Source organism: Melopsittacus undulatus, chromosome 2 (assembly GCF_012275295.1).
Source record: "Melopsittacus undulatus isolate bMelUnd1 chromosome 2, bMelUnd1.mat.Z, whole genome shotgun sequence".
In the NCBI taxonomy this organism is placed as follows: domain Eukaryota; kingdom Metazoa; phylum Chordata; class Aves; order Psittaciformes; family Psittaculidae; genus Melopsittacus; species Melopsittacus undulatus.
In genome coordinates, this window is record NC_047528.1 from 96,020,110 (window position 1) to 96,036,683 (window position 16,574).

Below are 16,574 nucleotides of genomic sequence, written 5' to 3' on the forward strand. Positions count from 1 at the left end.
AGAAGGCAAAGGTAGCAAGGTCAGTGCCACAGCATACTGAGGACCACAGAGGTGGCTCATGTATTTGAAATGATAGAAATCCTTCTTTTTCATCCTCTCTAGAGGTGGTGGAGGGCTCCTGGCCTGCTTGTATAGCAAGATATACCCTTGGCTGTAATGAGCAAGGCTTTACGTGTGTCCCTGCCCATGGCAGGGGGGTTGGAACTAGATGATCTTGAGGTCCTTTCCAATCCTAACTATTCTATGATTCTATGATTCTATAACTATGTGCACACACCAATGTGTCACAAGTTGGGGATTATTTAGTATCAGCAAAGGTGACAGAGTGATCTAAATCATTTAGATGTTAAAATTCAAGCTCTCTAACTTTTATAGAGGATACTAAATACACCCAGGACTGGTATCTGTGGAATTCCCTTTCATTATAGTTAAGCACAGACAAACATTTCACAAGGTGAAAACATTTCACATGTTGAAAGAAAAATTGGAAAAACAGCAATCTAACGTTTTGAACACTACCTTGATTATTGCAATTAGTATATCTCTGTCATAAGTGATGGAGAACCTGATGATGAATACAAGTCTGTACTTCAAACTGTGTTTTTAAGTAACCTCAAGTATCATGTTTGACTATAACAGACAGCAGACAATACACTAACCCCTCTTACATGAATTCATAACCACATTTTAAAAGTGTCTTTCTTCCCTAGATGTCATGGTTATCCAAGAAGCAAAAAGAAAGTTTTCACATGAATACTATAACAAACACCATTTATCCAGCAGCAGCCACCTTCAGACACATATAGGAAATGTGAGGCTTTTTGGAAAGGAAGAAGGAAGAAAAGAGGAACCCTCTCAGAACAAGTACACAAACTGAGACACAGAGGAACCTGGAGTTCAAGAGGGTCAGCCTCACCCCTGCAAAAACAGAGGAAAACCCATCTAATTCAGCTTTTAGCAAACCATGAATTAGATGAGTCTAAACATGTATATAAATTGTTTGGGGAGTGGAGAGTGGTTAATCACGTTCCTTAATGGTTTTTGCCTTTTGTTAAACACACTTACTGCCAACTTGTGATTATTCAGCTTAACAGGGAGGAAGGGTGGGGTATGAGAAGATGAAACAAAAACATGGATAAGGTGAAGCATGTAAATGAGTCTATTAAAATCATATAGGGAGAATGTGAGAAGAAAATGGTTAGTAAAATGGATCCTCATATTAGTACACCCTCATGCATGTTACGTTCAATAGAATATGTTGTGTACGTGGCAGTTTAGGTCTGGAAGCATTATTGCAGTGAGCTAATAGACCCAGTAATGGTAGGACAACACCACCAGCTCAGAGGGTTTCCTGCCCTTCCCCTGCCTGCCAGGCTGAGCTGCTCATTTCCACCACTTGCTGCGATGCATCACAGTTTCTGCTAAGCCAACACAATTGTTTTCATGGCTGTGCTAGAACCGGGGTGAGGAAACAGCCCAGCTTGGAATTTAACTCCACCAAAAATGTTTGCTGTTTATGTTCAAATTTCTTCACACTTTTATAAAGAGCATGTACCTTTATAAAAAGGAGTACCTGCATTGTGACCATAGGCTATGGTCACAACGAATGACCAGCACTCCAGACAGAGCAGAAGAGCAACAAGCAGGGCATGATCTAGCAAGATAGAAATCTCTTTGGAATCAATGTAATACACATCTGCTAAGTGATGATAATTGTCTCCTGCATCAATCACACAGATGTCTCCAAGGTAAAATCTCATTAAAAGGAACAGCGATGAGTTTTCATTATGAGGATGTTCATGGAAACTGTAACGCTTCTTGCAGTACTTGTGAAATCCTCTGTCCAAAGTACATGAAGAAAGCATAGTATCTGTTGAAATTGCAGTGTGATAAAAATATCAAAATGTCAGTGGAGCTCAGGGTATGCATGAATGTGCTCCTTGCCAGTTGCTGAGGGACTTTGCAGCCAATATTACGGTTATATTTAACTTCTGAAACACTTTTGCAGACATACTATAATGCAACGTTTCGTTTTGCCTGATTGCTTTTATTTGATCCCTTCTTTCCAGGGAGATTTTTTCTTGTATATTTGACACTGGCAGTTGGTTTCACCATGAAAATTTGGATTTAGGTCAGCTGTTCGCAAGAAATTTAGATGGTGACACAAATTCTTCAGTAGGAATGCTTCTACCACCAGAAAGCGAGTTACACATATTGGATCTCAACAGTCTTTTAAACCACTTGCCTGTGGCTTTATGTGTGATACAGTCATGTCTGAATTTATATTCTTATGCAGACTTCCCTCTTCAGACTTACTGTGCTGTGATAGCAGACTTTTACTATGGTATATGACTGATAATAGCTGGACAGAGAGGTTAACATAAAACTAAATGCTAGGCCATCCCCTTGGTGTTGATCTAGCCAGAAAACTAGCATTAAATATATGCACAGCTTTGCCTCTACCACCTTTAAAACATATCACTTAAAACGCATTAGCTTACAGGTTCTAACAAGCACATCAGTTAACAAACAGCCAGGAGGTACTAAACAGCCTTTGATGTTTCAGAGCAGATAGGGATACTACAGTAGACAGTTATACATGTGGTTATGAACGCAACCAACTCCAGGTCACAACCAAGGCCTGCTCTTTGCCACAGAGCTGATTCAGCTCAGACACATCCACCAATGAGGACCATTAGCAATGATACCCTGCCATCTTCCTCTGGGCACAGTTTCAGAAGGAAAGTCACTCCTCATCAGTCCCAGTGCAACCCACATCATCTTTTTCCCCACTGGAGCTGACCTAATATTAGAATCAGGAGAAGACTATGTCTTGTGGCTATAACTCAACAAGGACATTGAGCACCACAGGAGCCTGGGGAGGTTTTACAGCTGCCTGATAAACAGTAAGGCAACAGTAAGACCCATGGAGGCAGTTCCTATGCTATGTTGACTTTTGCCTTCCTGGTTTTTTATTTCCCTTCACTCCAATGATGAAATCATGGACCCATAGAATGGATTGGGTTGGAAGGGGCCTTAAAGATCATCTAGTTCCAACCTCCCTGCCATGGGCAGGGACATCTTCCACTAGACCAGTTTGCTCAATAAATGGTTCTAAATATTTTATCATAGACAAAACTCAATACATTTTTCACCATGCTTATTTCAGGAGCAAACACACAAACCAGATATAAAAACTTGTATGAAAAAGCCACAAGAAAAATTCAGTGAAAAGATAGTTTGACAACTGGTAACACGGTCTTTAGGAGATGTGTTAGGGTGACCTGGATAAATATGCTCCTACCTGTGCTCAGTAAAAAATTGTTAAAGAGATAAATTATGCTATCAGTTATAGTGCCTATATTCAAATCATAGAAGTGGCATTATGTTACTCAGTATAAAGCATCTACAAAAAAAAATCTTTGTGATCTAAATAGGGACTGGCACCAAATAAATGGATTCTTATTTATACAAATTCTGCTGAGTTTAAATGAAGACTCCTGCCTGCCCTTACCTTTGTAAACTGAACTAACCTAAATCCTGAACCCCAGAGTTTGGTACATTAGATTTGCTGAATAATAAAATGTTTGACTGACACAGCCAGCAGTAAACCAAGTTCCCACTGAATCCAATTTTGTTAAAATTTTACTAATGGACAGTAGAAAGAATTGGTAGGGGTTCACTTTGAGTGTATACATGCCTACATAGGCTATTTAGGGATAAAAATTTGGGGATACCAAAATTTCTGCATCTATTTTTTGCAGTGTCTTTGATAATTAGCTCATGAAAAAGTCAGAATTACAGGGAAACAGATAACTATGTGAGTTAAATCCGATTAAGTCCTCTCCTCCTCCAAAATAAACATGTATACTTCTTTTTAAAGGCATGGTGGACACTGTTTTTCTTTTTCCCAGTACTGATGATTATCAAAACACCCAGGCAAAATTTGAGGATTTCTCTTTTATCCCTGTTATTCTGCTTAAAAAAGCCCCAACTATTAATGACATCCAAATCAACAATTAACAGCAAAGATACTAAGCTAATCATGCCTATCACAAAAGACATCACAGAGAAATAATCTCTATAAATAATCCTGTTCGGTACAGTCATTCACCCAAGGTGACAACGGGGGCACAGAGTGCTTAGAGTAGAAGTGTTGCTTGTGGGTGAACCTTTCAGTAGCCCACTGGAAAAAAAAAAAAAAAAAAAAGAAAGAAAGAAAAGAAAAAAGGCTGAAGGTTATTGGAAGTGTTCTCCTGAGGTTTTGTGGGGTTTTCTAGCAGCAGCAGGTCTTTAATCCCCTATTCAGTGGGCCTAATGTGCCATCTGCTGTTTTAATTCTACATGGCAAGTTTCGGAAGGGAGCAATTGTTCTGCAGCATCTAAACAAACAGGCTAAAAAAGTGTAGGTTTGGCTTTTTTAACATTAGAAAAAGTAGTTTATGCAAACACTGGCAAAGAAATCAAAGCTTCACTATCGTTAATACTGCTTAAGTACTGGTAACATTTATGTGTAAGCTCTTAAAAACCCGTTCATGCTCTGTAGGCTAAAATCCGATGATCCATTAGCTCCATCTGGTGGCTTCCCTTGCGTTGTAATTTTGTGTATCTTAGTTTTTTTCCCAAGCAGAGATAGTAACTTATTAGAAAGACAAGCAGTATGCCTTTTCTAGGGTTTATCTCGCTAAGTGAAATCCTGCAAAAGTTCAGTACGTCCAACTTTCCAAATTTTAATTTACACAAAATGAGATTGGAGTTGATATGGATTAGATATGATACAGATTGTAAATACGAATACACATGCTTTCTTGTCTTGAATAATTCAGCAAAACCCACTGGGTCTACTCACGGAGAGCAATTTCAGCGCTTACAGGGCTGTACAATATGCAAGTGGCGTGTGGTGACATTGGACATTTGTCAGGTAGCAAACCTTTTGTAAACGCTTTTCCACAAGGTGAGTGGTGTTCACGCAGTGCAGAGCATTGATGTGCCTGCCTGCGCACAGCAGCACGCACATCTGGCAACACGGGGAAAACGAGGCAATTGCCCAGATCTTTACTAAGACACTTGCTTAGACACTATATAAAGTGCTGGACAAGTTTTGCCTAAGCACTGTTAAGAACAGTGTTTACATGTAACCACCCGAGTGCAGCTCGAAACCTGAGAGATGAACCGTGATAAGCTCTCCAACGAAAATTTTTTATAGACGAGTGCCACCTGGTGGAACAAGGCGAACACGTTTCACACCAAAAAAAACCAACAAAAAACCCAACTGTTGTTTTAAGGTGGTCAGGGAGTTTTCAAATCGCAGATTTTACGCTAAAAAATAACACCAGAATACTACCAGAGAGGGGCACCGGCAGCTGGGTAGCCTTGCCCGTGGTGGACACCAAGGTGGACCGGTTCTAGTCCACTCCCAATCAAGGCATTACACTGCCCGCCCTGCCGGACTGGGAGTTGGCATCATTTTAATGAGTAGCTTTGCAAGTATAGCTACTTTGAATTAATATAAGTTAAAAAACACATTATAAAAATGCTTTACTTTCAATTCTGCATTTCATAGACAATATGTATACACTTTTAAACCAATAACTCTGTAGGTGTTTAAAACCCATACAACTGCTAGGTATGTATCACGTACAACACAAAATTAACTGCATGAATGAGCTCTGCCTCCGTTGGCAGTTTTCTATCCTAGGAAAAGCATGACTGAGTTGGGTATGAAGATAAGGGTAGAGACTGGCATCTCCTACCCAAGCGAGAAATTAAGCCCAAGTTGTAACTGAATGGATATTTCCACCCCTTATGTATCAATGAGCAGCAGCTGCAGTCTCCCCACACCAGAAGTCTGCTCAGAACCCTGTATGTTGTGCTGTGTGCCAAGGAAAATCTCTCCTTCGAGGTCCAGTTCTGGTTCTGCTCATCACTACATGGGACAATGCTGCTTTTGCAGAATAAGTAACTGTGAAACAGGGTTCATCCTATCATATGGGTTTTTCTTCACAGCTTCAAAAAAAGTGTGTTCCTAAACTCGCATGATTTACAGAACACCATGGGAAACATACGTATTATTGGGAGTTAGCAGGCAATCATACTGCAATTGACACAGAAGTGCGGCTCCAGGTTTAAGTGGCATGGAGCTTTAAATCAGGAAGAAAACCCTTTGGTTTAAATTTAGTGGCCTCCACGTGAAAAGAACAGTGGATACGTAAAAATTTAGAACTGTTCATTCTGTCATAAGGATAATGTATTCCACCACTTCTGGTTTCAGCCGCTTGTGTAAAACGTAGTGTCAGCTGTCACCAAAGCATCCTGGCGAATTCATAGGGTAGGAGCTGCCACCAGCAGGTACTCTGCTGCTTCTGTTTTCATTCACCCATTTGCTCACCACTTCATAGAGTCACAGAATAGCAGAATGGTTTGGGTTGGAAGAGACTTTAAAGATCATCCAGTTCTAAATCTCTTGCCCTGCTTTGCCCCCATCCTCTAAAAAGGCCTCAACAAGAAGAAGGAAGTATTCTTGGGGCTGAGCACATCACATGCAAGCTACATATAAAGAATTAAGTGGATTAGTCGTACCGCTACGGTTGGTTATGGCTTCAAAGGAAAATATTGGCTCTATCTACGTAAATGTCTGTGTTTAAATGATTTAAAAGGGACCATTTCCCAGAAGTACAGGTGCATGACTGACTGAAACTATTAGGGCTGTGAAAGGGCAAGAATTGCTTAAAAGAAAAAAAAATGAGGGAAGGGAAGGTAAAAGGAAAAGTGGGGGAAGGAAAAAGGAAAAGGGGAAAGGGAATAGGAAAAAGGAAAGGCGGGGGAAAGAAAAAGGAAAAGGGAAACAGTAAAATTGGGAAAGGAAAGGCCACACATACAAACACGGATCTCCCTCCCCAGTCAGGAGCTCCAGTATGTCCACCTGCTGCTCCCCAGCCCGGGGCGTACGGGGGGAAGGTGGGCCGGTGGCTGTCCAAAGCCCATCCAGGTGCTCAAGCGAGGGGCATGCACCCCACGGAGCAAAAAGCGGGTTGACGGGATTGGGGGTGGGGAGGAAGCTGCGCCCCCCTCCTGCCCCTCACAGACCCCGGGTCGAGCCGTCGGGGGCCGGGACACACATGGAGGCCCCAGCCGTCGGGCGGCCCCGGAGGGGAGCGCAGCGGGGCGGGTGCAGGGGTAGGGCAGAGCGCAGCCGCCCCCCACCCGGCAGCCGAGGACCGACCCCTGGCTCTGCCCGCCGCGCCGCGCCCCGTCCCGCCCCGTCGGGGGCTGCGGGGGGGCACGGGAGGCGGGGGCCGCCCGCGGCCGCGTTACGCACGCAGTGAGCTCAGCGGCGCGGGAGAGGGGCGGCGCGGCGGGGGGCGGTGGGGCGCGCCGGGGTGGGGGTGGCCCGGGCAAACCCCATAAAGGGCGGTGGCGGCGACTGCTGCTGCACTCACCCCGCACGGCGGAGGCGCCGGGAGCGCAGCGGAGGGGCGCGGAGTGCTGGGGGTGCTGTACGCTCTGTTCTCCGCAAGCACGGGAGGCTTCTCGGCGCTCGCCTCCTCCCCGCCACGCAGGGCCGTGGAAGTGTCGGCGGGCCCGTCCCGGGGCTGCCGGAGGGGCGAGCGGAGACTCGCCGGAGCGGAGCTGACTCCCCGCCCGCTGTTGCTGGGGAGAGCTGAGAAGGCGGCGGGAAGGAGAAAAGGCAGCGAGAGGAAGAGGACCGAGAGACGGACGGAGCGGACCGGCCGCTCCCCTCGCAGACCCTCGCTCCCCCGCCGCCGCGCTCCAGCCATGGGGATGCCGACACCGCCTTTGCAGTGACCGCGGGACCCTTCCCACTGCTTCACCGGCAGAAAGAAACTAAAGAGACCCCCAAATCCTGAAAGCAAAAAAAATCCTAAATATATCTATCTATAAAACCAAATAAAGCAATATAAAGGGCTCTGTCAAGCCGGCGGCTGCAGCAGCAAGCCTTGCCCGTCCCGAGCTCGGCGGCCGCAATGAGGACCGCGGGGCGCCTGCAGGCGCCCGTGCTGGTGCTGGTGCCGGTGCTGTCGGCGCTGCTGGGGTTGTGCAGCGCGGAGCGGCAGGCGCTGGTGGTGCCGCGGCGCCTGGGCGCTGCCGGCGGCCGGGAGCGCTTCCGCCTGGAGGCCTTCGGGGAGCGGCTGACGCTGGAGCTGGAGCCCGACAGCAGCTTCCTGGCCCCGGACTTCACCCTGCAGTACCTGGGCGGGCCGCCGCCGCCGCCGGAGGACGATCTCTCCCGCTGCTTCTATTCCGGCACCGTCAACCGGGACCCCAGCTCCGCCGCAGCCCTCAGCCTATGCGCGGGGATGCGCGGCGCCTTCTCCCTTCGGGGCCGCCAGTACCTCATACAGCCTGCCCCCGGCACCGCGCACAGCCGCGGCGCCCACCTCCTCCGCCTGCGCGGGGCCCGCCGCGCTGCCCCCGCTGCCCGCTGCGCCGTGGCTGAGGCTGAGGCCGAGAAGGGGACGGGAACGGAGACGGAGGCTGCGGGCTCGGAGCCCGCAGGGCACGCAGGTACCGTCGGGGCGCCCCGCTGCCCTACGCGGGGAGGGGAAGAAAGGAAAGGGGGACTCTGCCTCGCCCTGCGCCCCCGCCCCACAGGGGCCTGGCGGTGGGGCCAGGCCAGTGCTTCCTCTTCGTCCCCACCCCGAGGGGCGGTGGAGTGTACGCCCACCGTGGCGCGGGTATCGCCCCTCTGCCCGGCGGCTGTAAGAGGTGGGGTTATTCAGCCGTCACTGCCGAAATCTGGGGGTGGGAGACGGGCGCGGGCCGTGGGGTATATATCCTTGTGATGCAAATCTTGAGTATTGGTGGGATTTGGGTCCCTTAAGGTTGTCTCGAAACGACATTTCTTTTGTTGTGCTCACCTGCACTTTCCTGCTCTCTCCCTCTCCTTTTTTAATGCAGAAACGGGAAGCAGAAGGAAGAAAAGGTTCGTGTCCAGCCCCCGCTACGTGGAGACCATGCTGGTAGCCGACCAGTCCATGGCCGAGTTCCACGGCAGCGGGCTGAAGCACTATCTCCTGACGCTGCTCTCTGTGGCAGCCAAGTTGTACAAGCACCCCAGCATCCGCAACTCCATCAGCCTCGTGGTGGTGAAAATCATGGTCATTTATGAGGAGCGGAAGGGACCTGATATCTCTTCCAACGCAGCCCTTACTTTGAGAAACTTCTGCAGCTGGCAGAAGCAGCACAACCCACCCAGCGATCGGCATGCAGAGCACTACGACACAGCAATCCTTTTCACCAGGCAGGTGAGGGACACATAGGTCAAATCCATCCCCACACCCATTGCTCCGGACCCCCAGAGGTTCCCTGTACCAGGAGACCTCTGAAAAAGTGTTCAGGGGCAGTCCTGTGTCATCACAGCTTCAGCAGAGCAGACTGAAAATGAAATTAGCTGATTTTCATTTAGTTGCTTATTTTGCTGTTTGCACCATCTCAGGTGAAACTCACAGTATGTGCAGTGTGTTTCTGCCTCATATATTTTTAGCAGATTTAGTATGGAAATTATGCATTTTATTTCTACGTGTAACCCTTGTGTATGTTCCAAAGACAGATTTTTGCCATCATACCCATTGAAGTACTGAATATTTAAGCTCTTTCCATAAGTAAAGGCAGACTGCCAGGGCTGGATGTTTCTTGCCAAGGTTAAGTCTCTGATCTGATTAATAATGAAACTGCCTTTTTTTTACAGGACCTCTGCGGTGCCAAGACATGTGATACTCTTGGGATGGCTGATGTGGGAACGGTTTGTGATCTAAACCGCAGTTGCTCTATCATAGAAGATGATGGTTTACAGGCTGCCTTTACAACAGCCCACGAACTAGGTACTTGAAGCTTTGAAGGGTGATTTCACGTGATTAATTGAAACCAGCTCAATGCCGTAAAGCAGTGAGCTGCCCAGCCCACACTGTGGGCTCGCCCCTTCACTCCCCAGAGCAGGCAGGAGGAGGCCAAGCTTTGCCTCGTAGTAGGGTTGAACTGTGGAAAACAAATCCTGTCTGCACAGCACTGACTGCAAGAGCTGTGTATCTGATGGATAGCAGGAAAAAAAGCATGAGGGGGCTGTGAGCGGAGCTAAGATACGGTACCATCTGCTTAAAATTTGGCAGGATTCAGGTTCAGGTTATTATTTAAAGCCCAGGCTGTGAGCAGCTCAGAGCAGTACTTAGAACAGTATCGGTAATGCATAGGACAGACTTCCTAAAATCACAAACTTTCCTTTTTTTTTTTTTTTGGAAGGCCACGTGTTTAACATGCCTCATGACGATGCAAAGCAGTGTGCTGGTATTAATGGAATAAGCCGGGATTTCCACATGATGGCATCTATGCTTTCCAATCTGGACCGCAGCCAGCCGTGGTCTCCGTGTAGTGCCTACATGATTACAACATTTTTGGATAATGGTCATGGTAAGATTATTAAGCTTTCCATTGATGTGGTGTTTAAGCTCTTGTGATTTAGTAGCCTTTCCTCTTTTCCTTTCTTTTCTTTGCTTTGCTTTTATTTTGCTTTTCTTTATTTTTTCCCTTTTCTTTCTTTTTTTCTTTTTCCTTTCTTTTTCCTTTCTTTTCCTTTCTTTTCCTTTCTTTTCCTTTCTTTTCCTTTCTTTTCCTTTCTTTTCCTTTCTTTTCCTTTCTTTTCCTTTCTTTTCCTTTCTTTTCCTTTCTTTTCCTTTCTTTTCCTTTCTTTTCCTTTCTTTTCCTTTCTTTTCCTTTCTTTTCCTTTCTTTTCCTTTCTTTTCCTTTCTTTTCCTTTCTTTTCCTTTCTTTTCCTTTCTTTTCCTTTCTTTTCCTTTCTTTTCCTTTCTTTTCCTTTCTTTTCCTTTCTTTTCCTTTCTTTTCCTTTCATTTTTTCCTTTCTTTTCATTTCATTTTTTCCTTTCTTTTCCTTTCATTTTTTCCTTTCTTTTCCTTTCATTTTTTCCTTTCTTTTCCTTTCATTTTTTCCTTTCTTTTCCTTTCATTTTTTCCTTTCTTTTCCTTTCATTTTTTCCTTTCTTTTCCTTTCATTTTTTCCTTTCTTTTCCTTTCATTTTTTCATTTCTTTTCCTTTCATTTTTCCTTTCTTTTCCTTTCATTTTTCCTTTCTTTTCCTTTCATTTTTTCCCTTCTTTTCCTTTCATTTTTTCCCTTCTTTTCCTTTCATTTTTTCCTTTCTTTTCCTTTCATTTCTTCCTTCCTTTTCCTTTCATTTCTTCCTTCCTTTTCCTTTCATTTCTTTTCCTTTCTTTTCCTTTCATTTCTTTTCCTTTCTTTTCCTTTCATTTCTTTTCCTTTCTTTTCCTTTCATTTCTTTTCCTTTCTTTCTTTTATATCCTTTCCATTTTCCTTTTTCCACTTTTCTTTCCACTTTTTCCCCTTTTTTCCCTTTCTTTTCCCCCTTCCCTCCTTCCTCTCTTTCTTCCTTCTTTCCATTCATCCCAGTGCTTTCTGCTGCAGCATAGAGTTAACCCTTTACATGATGCCAGTAAATTTAGAAGACAACAATGATGCACAAATTGGTTCAGAGATTTACATTACAAAGTGAATGCAGTTCCCTTTTGAAACTGAATTCACTTACACAATTGTCTGTCATTTTGTTTCTTTACTATTTTTCTTTTTTCTTCCTTTTCAGGTGAATGTCTGTTGGACAAGCCCCACAAACCAATCCAGCTTCCTTCTGACTTGCCTGGCACGTTGTACGATGCAAACAGACAGTGCCAGTTTACATTTGGAGATGAGTCCAAGCACTGCCCTGATGCAGCCAGTACGTGTACGACGCTGTGGTGTACTGGCACTTCTGGGGGACTGCTTGTGTGCCAAACCAAACACTTCCCTTGGGCAGACGGCACCAGTTGTGGGGAAGGGAAGTGGTGCATGAATGGCAAGTGTGTGAATAAAACTGAGAAGAAGCATTATGATGTAAGTATTAAAAATAAATGGGAATATATCTTGGGGTGCACAACAGCATGCATAATGCTTCAGTGGGAGTAATCAGTTAAAAGGGCTTGAATAAACGGAGTCAGATAACAGATAAAACAAACAGCTTTTTTTCTACAACTGGCTTAGGTAGAAATGAGCATGATTGTGGGTTTTGTGGTTTGCTTTTGTTTTGCTTTTACTGCATTAACTTTTTCTTTCTGCTTTTGCTTGTCCTTCCAGACACCGGTGCATGGGAGCTGGGGCTCCTGGGGGGCATGGGGAGAGTGCTCCCGGACCTGTGGTGGTGGAGTACAGTATTCTTTCAGGGAGTGCGACAACCCTGTCCCGAGGAATGGGGGAAAATACTGTGAAGGGAAGCGGGTGCAATACAGATCATGTAACATAGAGGACTGTCCGGACAATGATGGTAATCTTTTCCCCATTTCTGAGGCAGAGGAAGGGTATCTTATGGAGGAAGAGCACGTACAGAAGATGAGCTTATGTCCACCTGTCTTTCCTCTGCCTGCAGGCAAAACCTTTAGGGAGGAACAATGCGAAAAGCACAATGAGTTTTCCAAGTCTCCCTTTGGAAGTGGACCTGCAGTGGAGTGGACACCCAAGTTTGCCGGTGTGTCTCCAAAGGACAGATGCAAGCTGGTCTGCCGAGCAAAAGGAACGGGATACTTCTTTGTTTTACAGCCAAAGGTATGTCAAAACCTTACCTCATCCATCTAATCATGAATAGGATATTTATTTCCTCTAATCTTTATGTGAAGTTAAGAGTCAAGCAGTTTAGAAACCTGCAGTCTTGTCTTTCTCGTGTTTCAGCTAGATTATTCCTTTTCCTCTTCCCACATGTACAGCTTGATCAGTGCAAACATGCTTTAAATATTCTGGCGCAGTCTTTCCAGTTACTTCACACGTACTGCCTCCTCTACCCCCTCCACCCTAGTTTCCTTTCCTTTCCTAACACCAATGCAACTACATTGAGATATGTTTGGAAAACTGTGGTGGCTCTTTGCCAAAACATTGGTGCTTTCTCATACCAGTTACTAATATGTTGACAGCTTAAAATGAACAATAGGAAAAATGTTCATCATGCATAGCTACTTGAATTCGCGGTCATACGATGGTGAGAGCCAATAACTACCAGGGTGATGACATAGAAGTTTTTTTGTAGGGCAGTGCTCCTAGAAGTAAAGGGTACATTGAGCACCATTAAAAGCAATTTTGGTCCTGTCCTTCGAGAACATGACTACCTTCTAGGGATATTAGAAAACAAAGCTCTTTCTTTACATGAAATCAGTAAAACAGTTCTGTGGGGTAAGGTTTTTGGGGGGAAGGGCATTAAAAGAAATTGTTTTCTCCTGTCAATATGGCATCATTGTTGCAAGTGGGATGAAAATAGCATGCATATCTCCAACTGTCTGTGGGCTGCTTTGAATTTAGTTTAGAAAGCCCTGAAAATAGGGGTGCTGCAGGTCTTCCACCTGTCCATATTTTGCATTTGGTATGTTTCTGTATTGAGCAATTTCAGAGTAACGTGCCTCTTAAAATCAAATGCCCTACTGCTTGTTTCCTGCAAAGGTTGTGGATGGTACCCTGTGTAGCCCCGATTCCACCTCTGTCTGCGTCCAGGGGCAGTGCGTAAAGGCTGGCTGTGACCGTATGATAGGGTCCAATAAGAAGTTTGACAAATGTGGTATCTGCGGTGGCAATGGATCCACTTGCAAGAAAGTGTCTGGCACACTTGTTAGAGCAAAGTGAGTATGGAACTGCTGCTTTTATTTTATTCTGGTTAATGTTTCGTTGCTGTAAGTTTTGGGTTTCCAAGTTTTGAGTTTCCAAGGTGAGACGTTGTTGCAGTTTATGTTTGGAACTGAGATTTGATCTCAGAGCCACCTGACTAAGGATAGCTTACAGTGAGATAGATCCCAGTGAAAGAAGCCCCTTACAAGCTCTTCTGTAGCAATAATTTGGGATGTGATTTTGCAAATCCCTTAAACCATTAATTTGACTAGGTTGGTAGCTCAGGAGTTTAATGCTTCATCTTCAAATGAAATTTAGTTTTGTGCTGGGCAGCTTCTTCCCTTTCTCAGGGAAGAGCAGAGGATTCAGTCTCTCTCTTTTCTCTTGGTCAGACCTGGCTACCATGATGTTGTCACCATCCCAGCTGGGGCGACGAACATTGAGGTGAAGCAGCGAAACCACAGGGGCACAAGGCATGATGGCAGCTTCCTTGCCATCAAAGCTGCAGATGGCACCTACATTCTCAATGGTGATTACACCCTCTCAACGCTGGAGCAGGACATCACCTACAAAGGCAGTGTGCTGAGGTACAGCGGCTCCTCCGCTGCCTTGGAGAGGATCCGCAGTTTCAGCCCTCTGAAAGAGCCCCTGACCATCCAGGTCCTCACAGTGGGAGACCTGCCACAGCCCAAGATCAAGTACACCTATTTTGTGAAGAAGCCTGCACAGCCTGGGTCAGAGAAAGTGCCCACTAGAAAGAAAGAGTCCTTCAATGCCATCAGGGAGATCATCTCCTCCGAGTGGGTCATCGAGGACTGGGGCGAGTGCTCCAAGTCGTGTGGCTCAGGCTGGCAGCGGCGGGCAGTAGAGTGCCGGGATCCCCAGGGGCGGCTGGCCGCTGACTGTGCCCGGGAGCTGAAGCCCAGCGATGTGCGTCCCTGTGCCGACGTGCCCTGCCCGCAGTGGCAGCTGGGGGACTGGTCGCCCTGCTCTAAGACGTGCGGGAAAGGTTTCAAGAAGAGGTTGCTGAAATGTATTTCTTACGATGGCAGCGTGCTGCCACAAGAAAGCTGTGAGCCTTCCAAGAAACCAAAACACCTAATAGACTTCTGCAACGTTACGGACTGCAGTGAAATTGTATAAGTTGGGAAAGCTAACATCTTTTATTATTATTTTATTTTCCTTCAGAAAAATGCACTGAAAAAAAAAGAGGGCTAGAGGCAGCGCATATGTTTTTGCATACAAAATTGATGGTGAGGATCCATTGAGATGGCACAGTGCAAATAGCTTTGGTTGACATTGCATCCTAAAAATACCCTGCCAACTGAAAGTTTGATAGGATAGCAAACCCATGTCACTCATTCGTCTTCAGCAGATAAGGCCCAAGGGCATTATAACTGCCTTTTTTTAAGTCTGTTACAAATTAAACAAAACATGAGCAGTGCCTGAAACCCGTTTAAGCAAGCATTTTGGGGTTTGGTTATTTCTCCCTTCTTTTGGATTTACATTGTGGTACTGATCAAGTCCCCATGTGTAGGAAGGGGAGGGAAAGGAGAGTGGAAAAGATAGTTTAAAATAATTGGTTAGGGCTTACCTACCTCATGAAGGGCAAAAAACAGGATTGGAAAAGGAGCTTTAACTATGTCATTCATGGCTGCTATTGTTTCAGAGAATAGTTTTATATAAAAATAAAGCCATATTCTCTATCTGGAAAGAGTAAGAAGTACCAAGAACAGTCAGTCAACTCTACAGCTAATTAGAATGTCACTTTTTCTAAAGTATCTTTATGTCATCCCAATGTGCCTGTCCATTTCTCTCATCCACTCCCAACACCACTGTGGTGACATGTAGTGCAGAGGCTAGAAAAAGTGGAAATCATGGAACACATAGTGTCATGGTCTTTTGTGCCTTCTGCATACTTTCCATAGGCTTGTCTGATTGGAGCTCGGTCCTACCATCCTGTCAAACAGACTGATGGCACTTGTGAGCATCTAGTCATGCTTTCACATTCAAATCTTTTACCTTATCCCAGCCAATGGAAATTATTTGCATTTGAGTTAAACAAGCAATCCCGCTATGAATGGGAACCTCTCCTATGTGGCCTCTGATCGGTTTGTAGTGCTCAAATCACTGATAGGCGGGAAGACAAAGCTGAAGGATAGCAGGTCCATCCACAGCAATACGCCAATATTCGCATAAAAAAATGTTTGTGCCAGTCCATAGACAATGAGAGAATATGGCTTTCCATATGTATATAGTAAAATATATTACTATAGATTTTATATACTTCATAAGTATTTTATATTTCTTTCCCTTCTGGGAAGGGTTATAATTTGTAATAATTGCATATAATGAGCGTATTTATTTTTATACTTCTTGTCTAATGTGATCTTCTAAGTTATCGCTTTTTTAAAAGGACATATAACAAGGATAGAGTATTTATACAGTATAATATGTTACTAGAGGTAATAAATGAATCTTATAAGTTTTGGAAATGGAGCATCTTTATTTCACTGGAGTAAAACTAGTTCATTGAGTGGAAAGAACTTGGGATCTAAGGCAAATGTGATGAAAAAAAGCTAAACCACATAGTTCAAAACGACTGGTAGCTTAGGCTACTAATTGACTGTTTTAGTGAAGGGCTTTGGAAAACTCTACCCATAATGTCATATACCACGGTAAAAGGGGTAATTTTCTAGTTTATTACTCAACCACTAACAGGGTGCTCAGCACTGTTTCATCTTCTGAAAAAATGAAGTGCAACTGGACTGGTGCCACTGGTTTTACTAACAGCTTACAGAGGAAGTATTGCTGTCAGTAGTGTTTATAACCAACAAAATATGTACAAAAGTAGCAGTTTTACCTGCTCCACTTAACCTTATCCTACTGGGAAAGAATCATTCAAAATT

The 16,574-nt window shown here is 44.9% G+C and overlaps 1 protein-coding gene across 1 annotated transcript; it reads left to right on the top strand.

The window, feature by feature from the left end:
• Window positions 1-7,448: 7,448 nt before the first annotated feature.
• On the top strand, window positions 7,449-16,156 carry ADAMTS1 (ADAM metallopeptidase with thrombospondin type 1 motif 1). Its single transcript, XM_005151635.3, has 9 exons — window positions 7,449-8,526; window positions 8,920-9,266; window positions 9,710-9,842; window positions 10,258-10,425; window positions 11,630-11,916; window positions 12,157-12,343; window positions 12,446-12,621; window positions 13,504-13,679; window positions 14,058-16,156. The coding sequence occupies exons 1-9, from the start codon at window positions 7,986-7,988 to the stop codon at window positions 14,806-14,808; spliced, it is 2,766 nt and encodes a 921-aa protein (XP_005151692.3). The 5' UTR covers window positions 7,449-7,985; the 3' UTR covers window positions 14,809-16,156.
• Window positions 16,157-16,574: the final 418 nt, after the last annotated feature.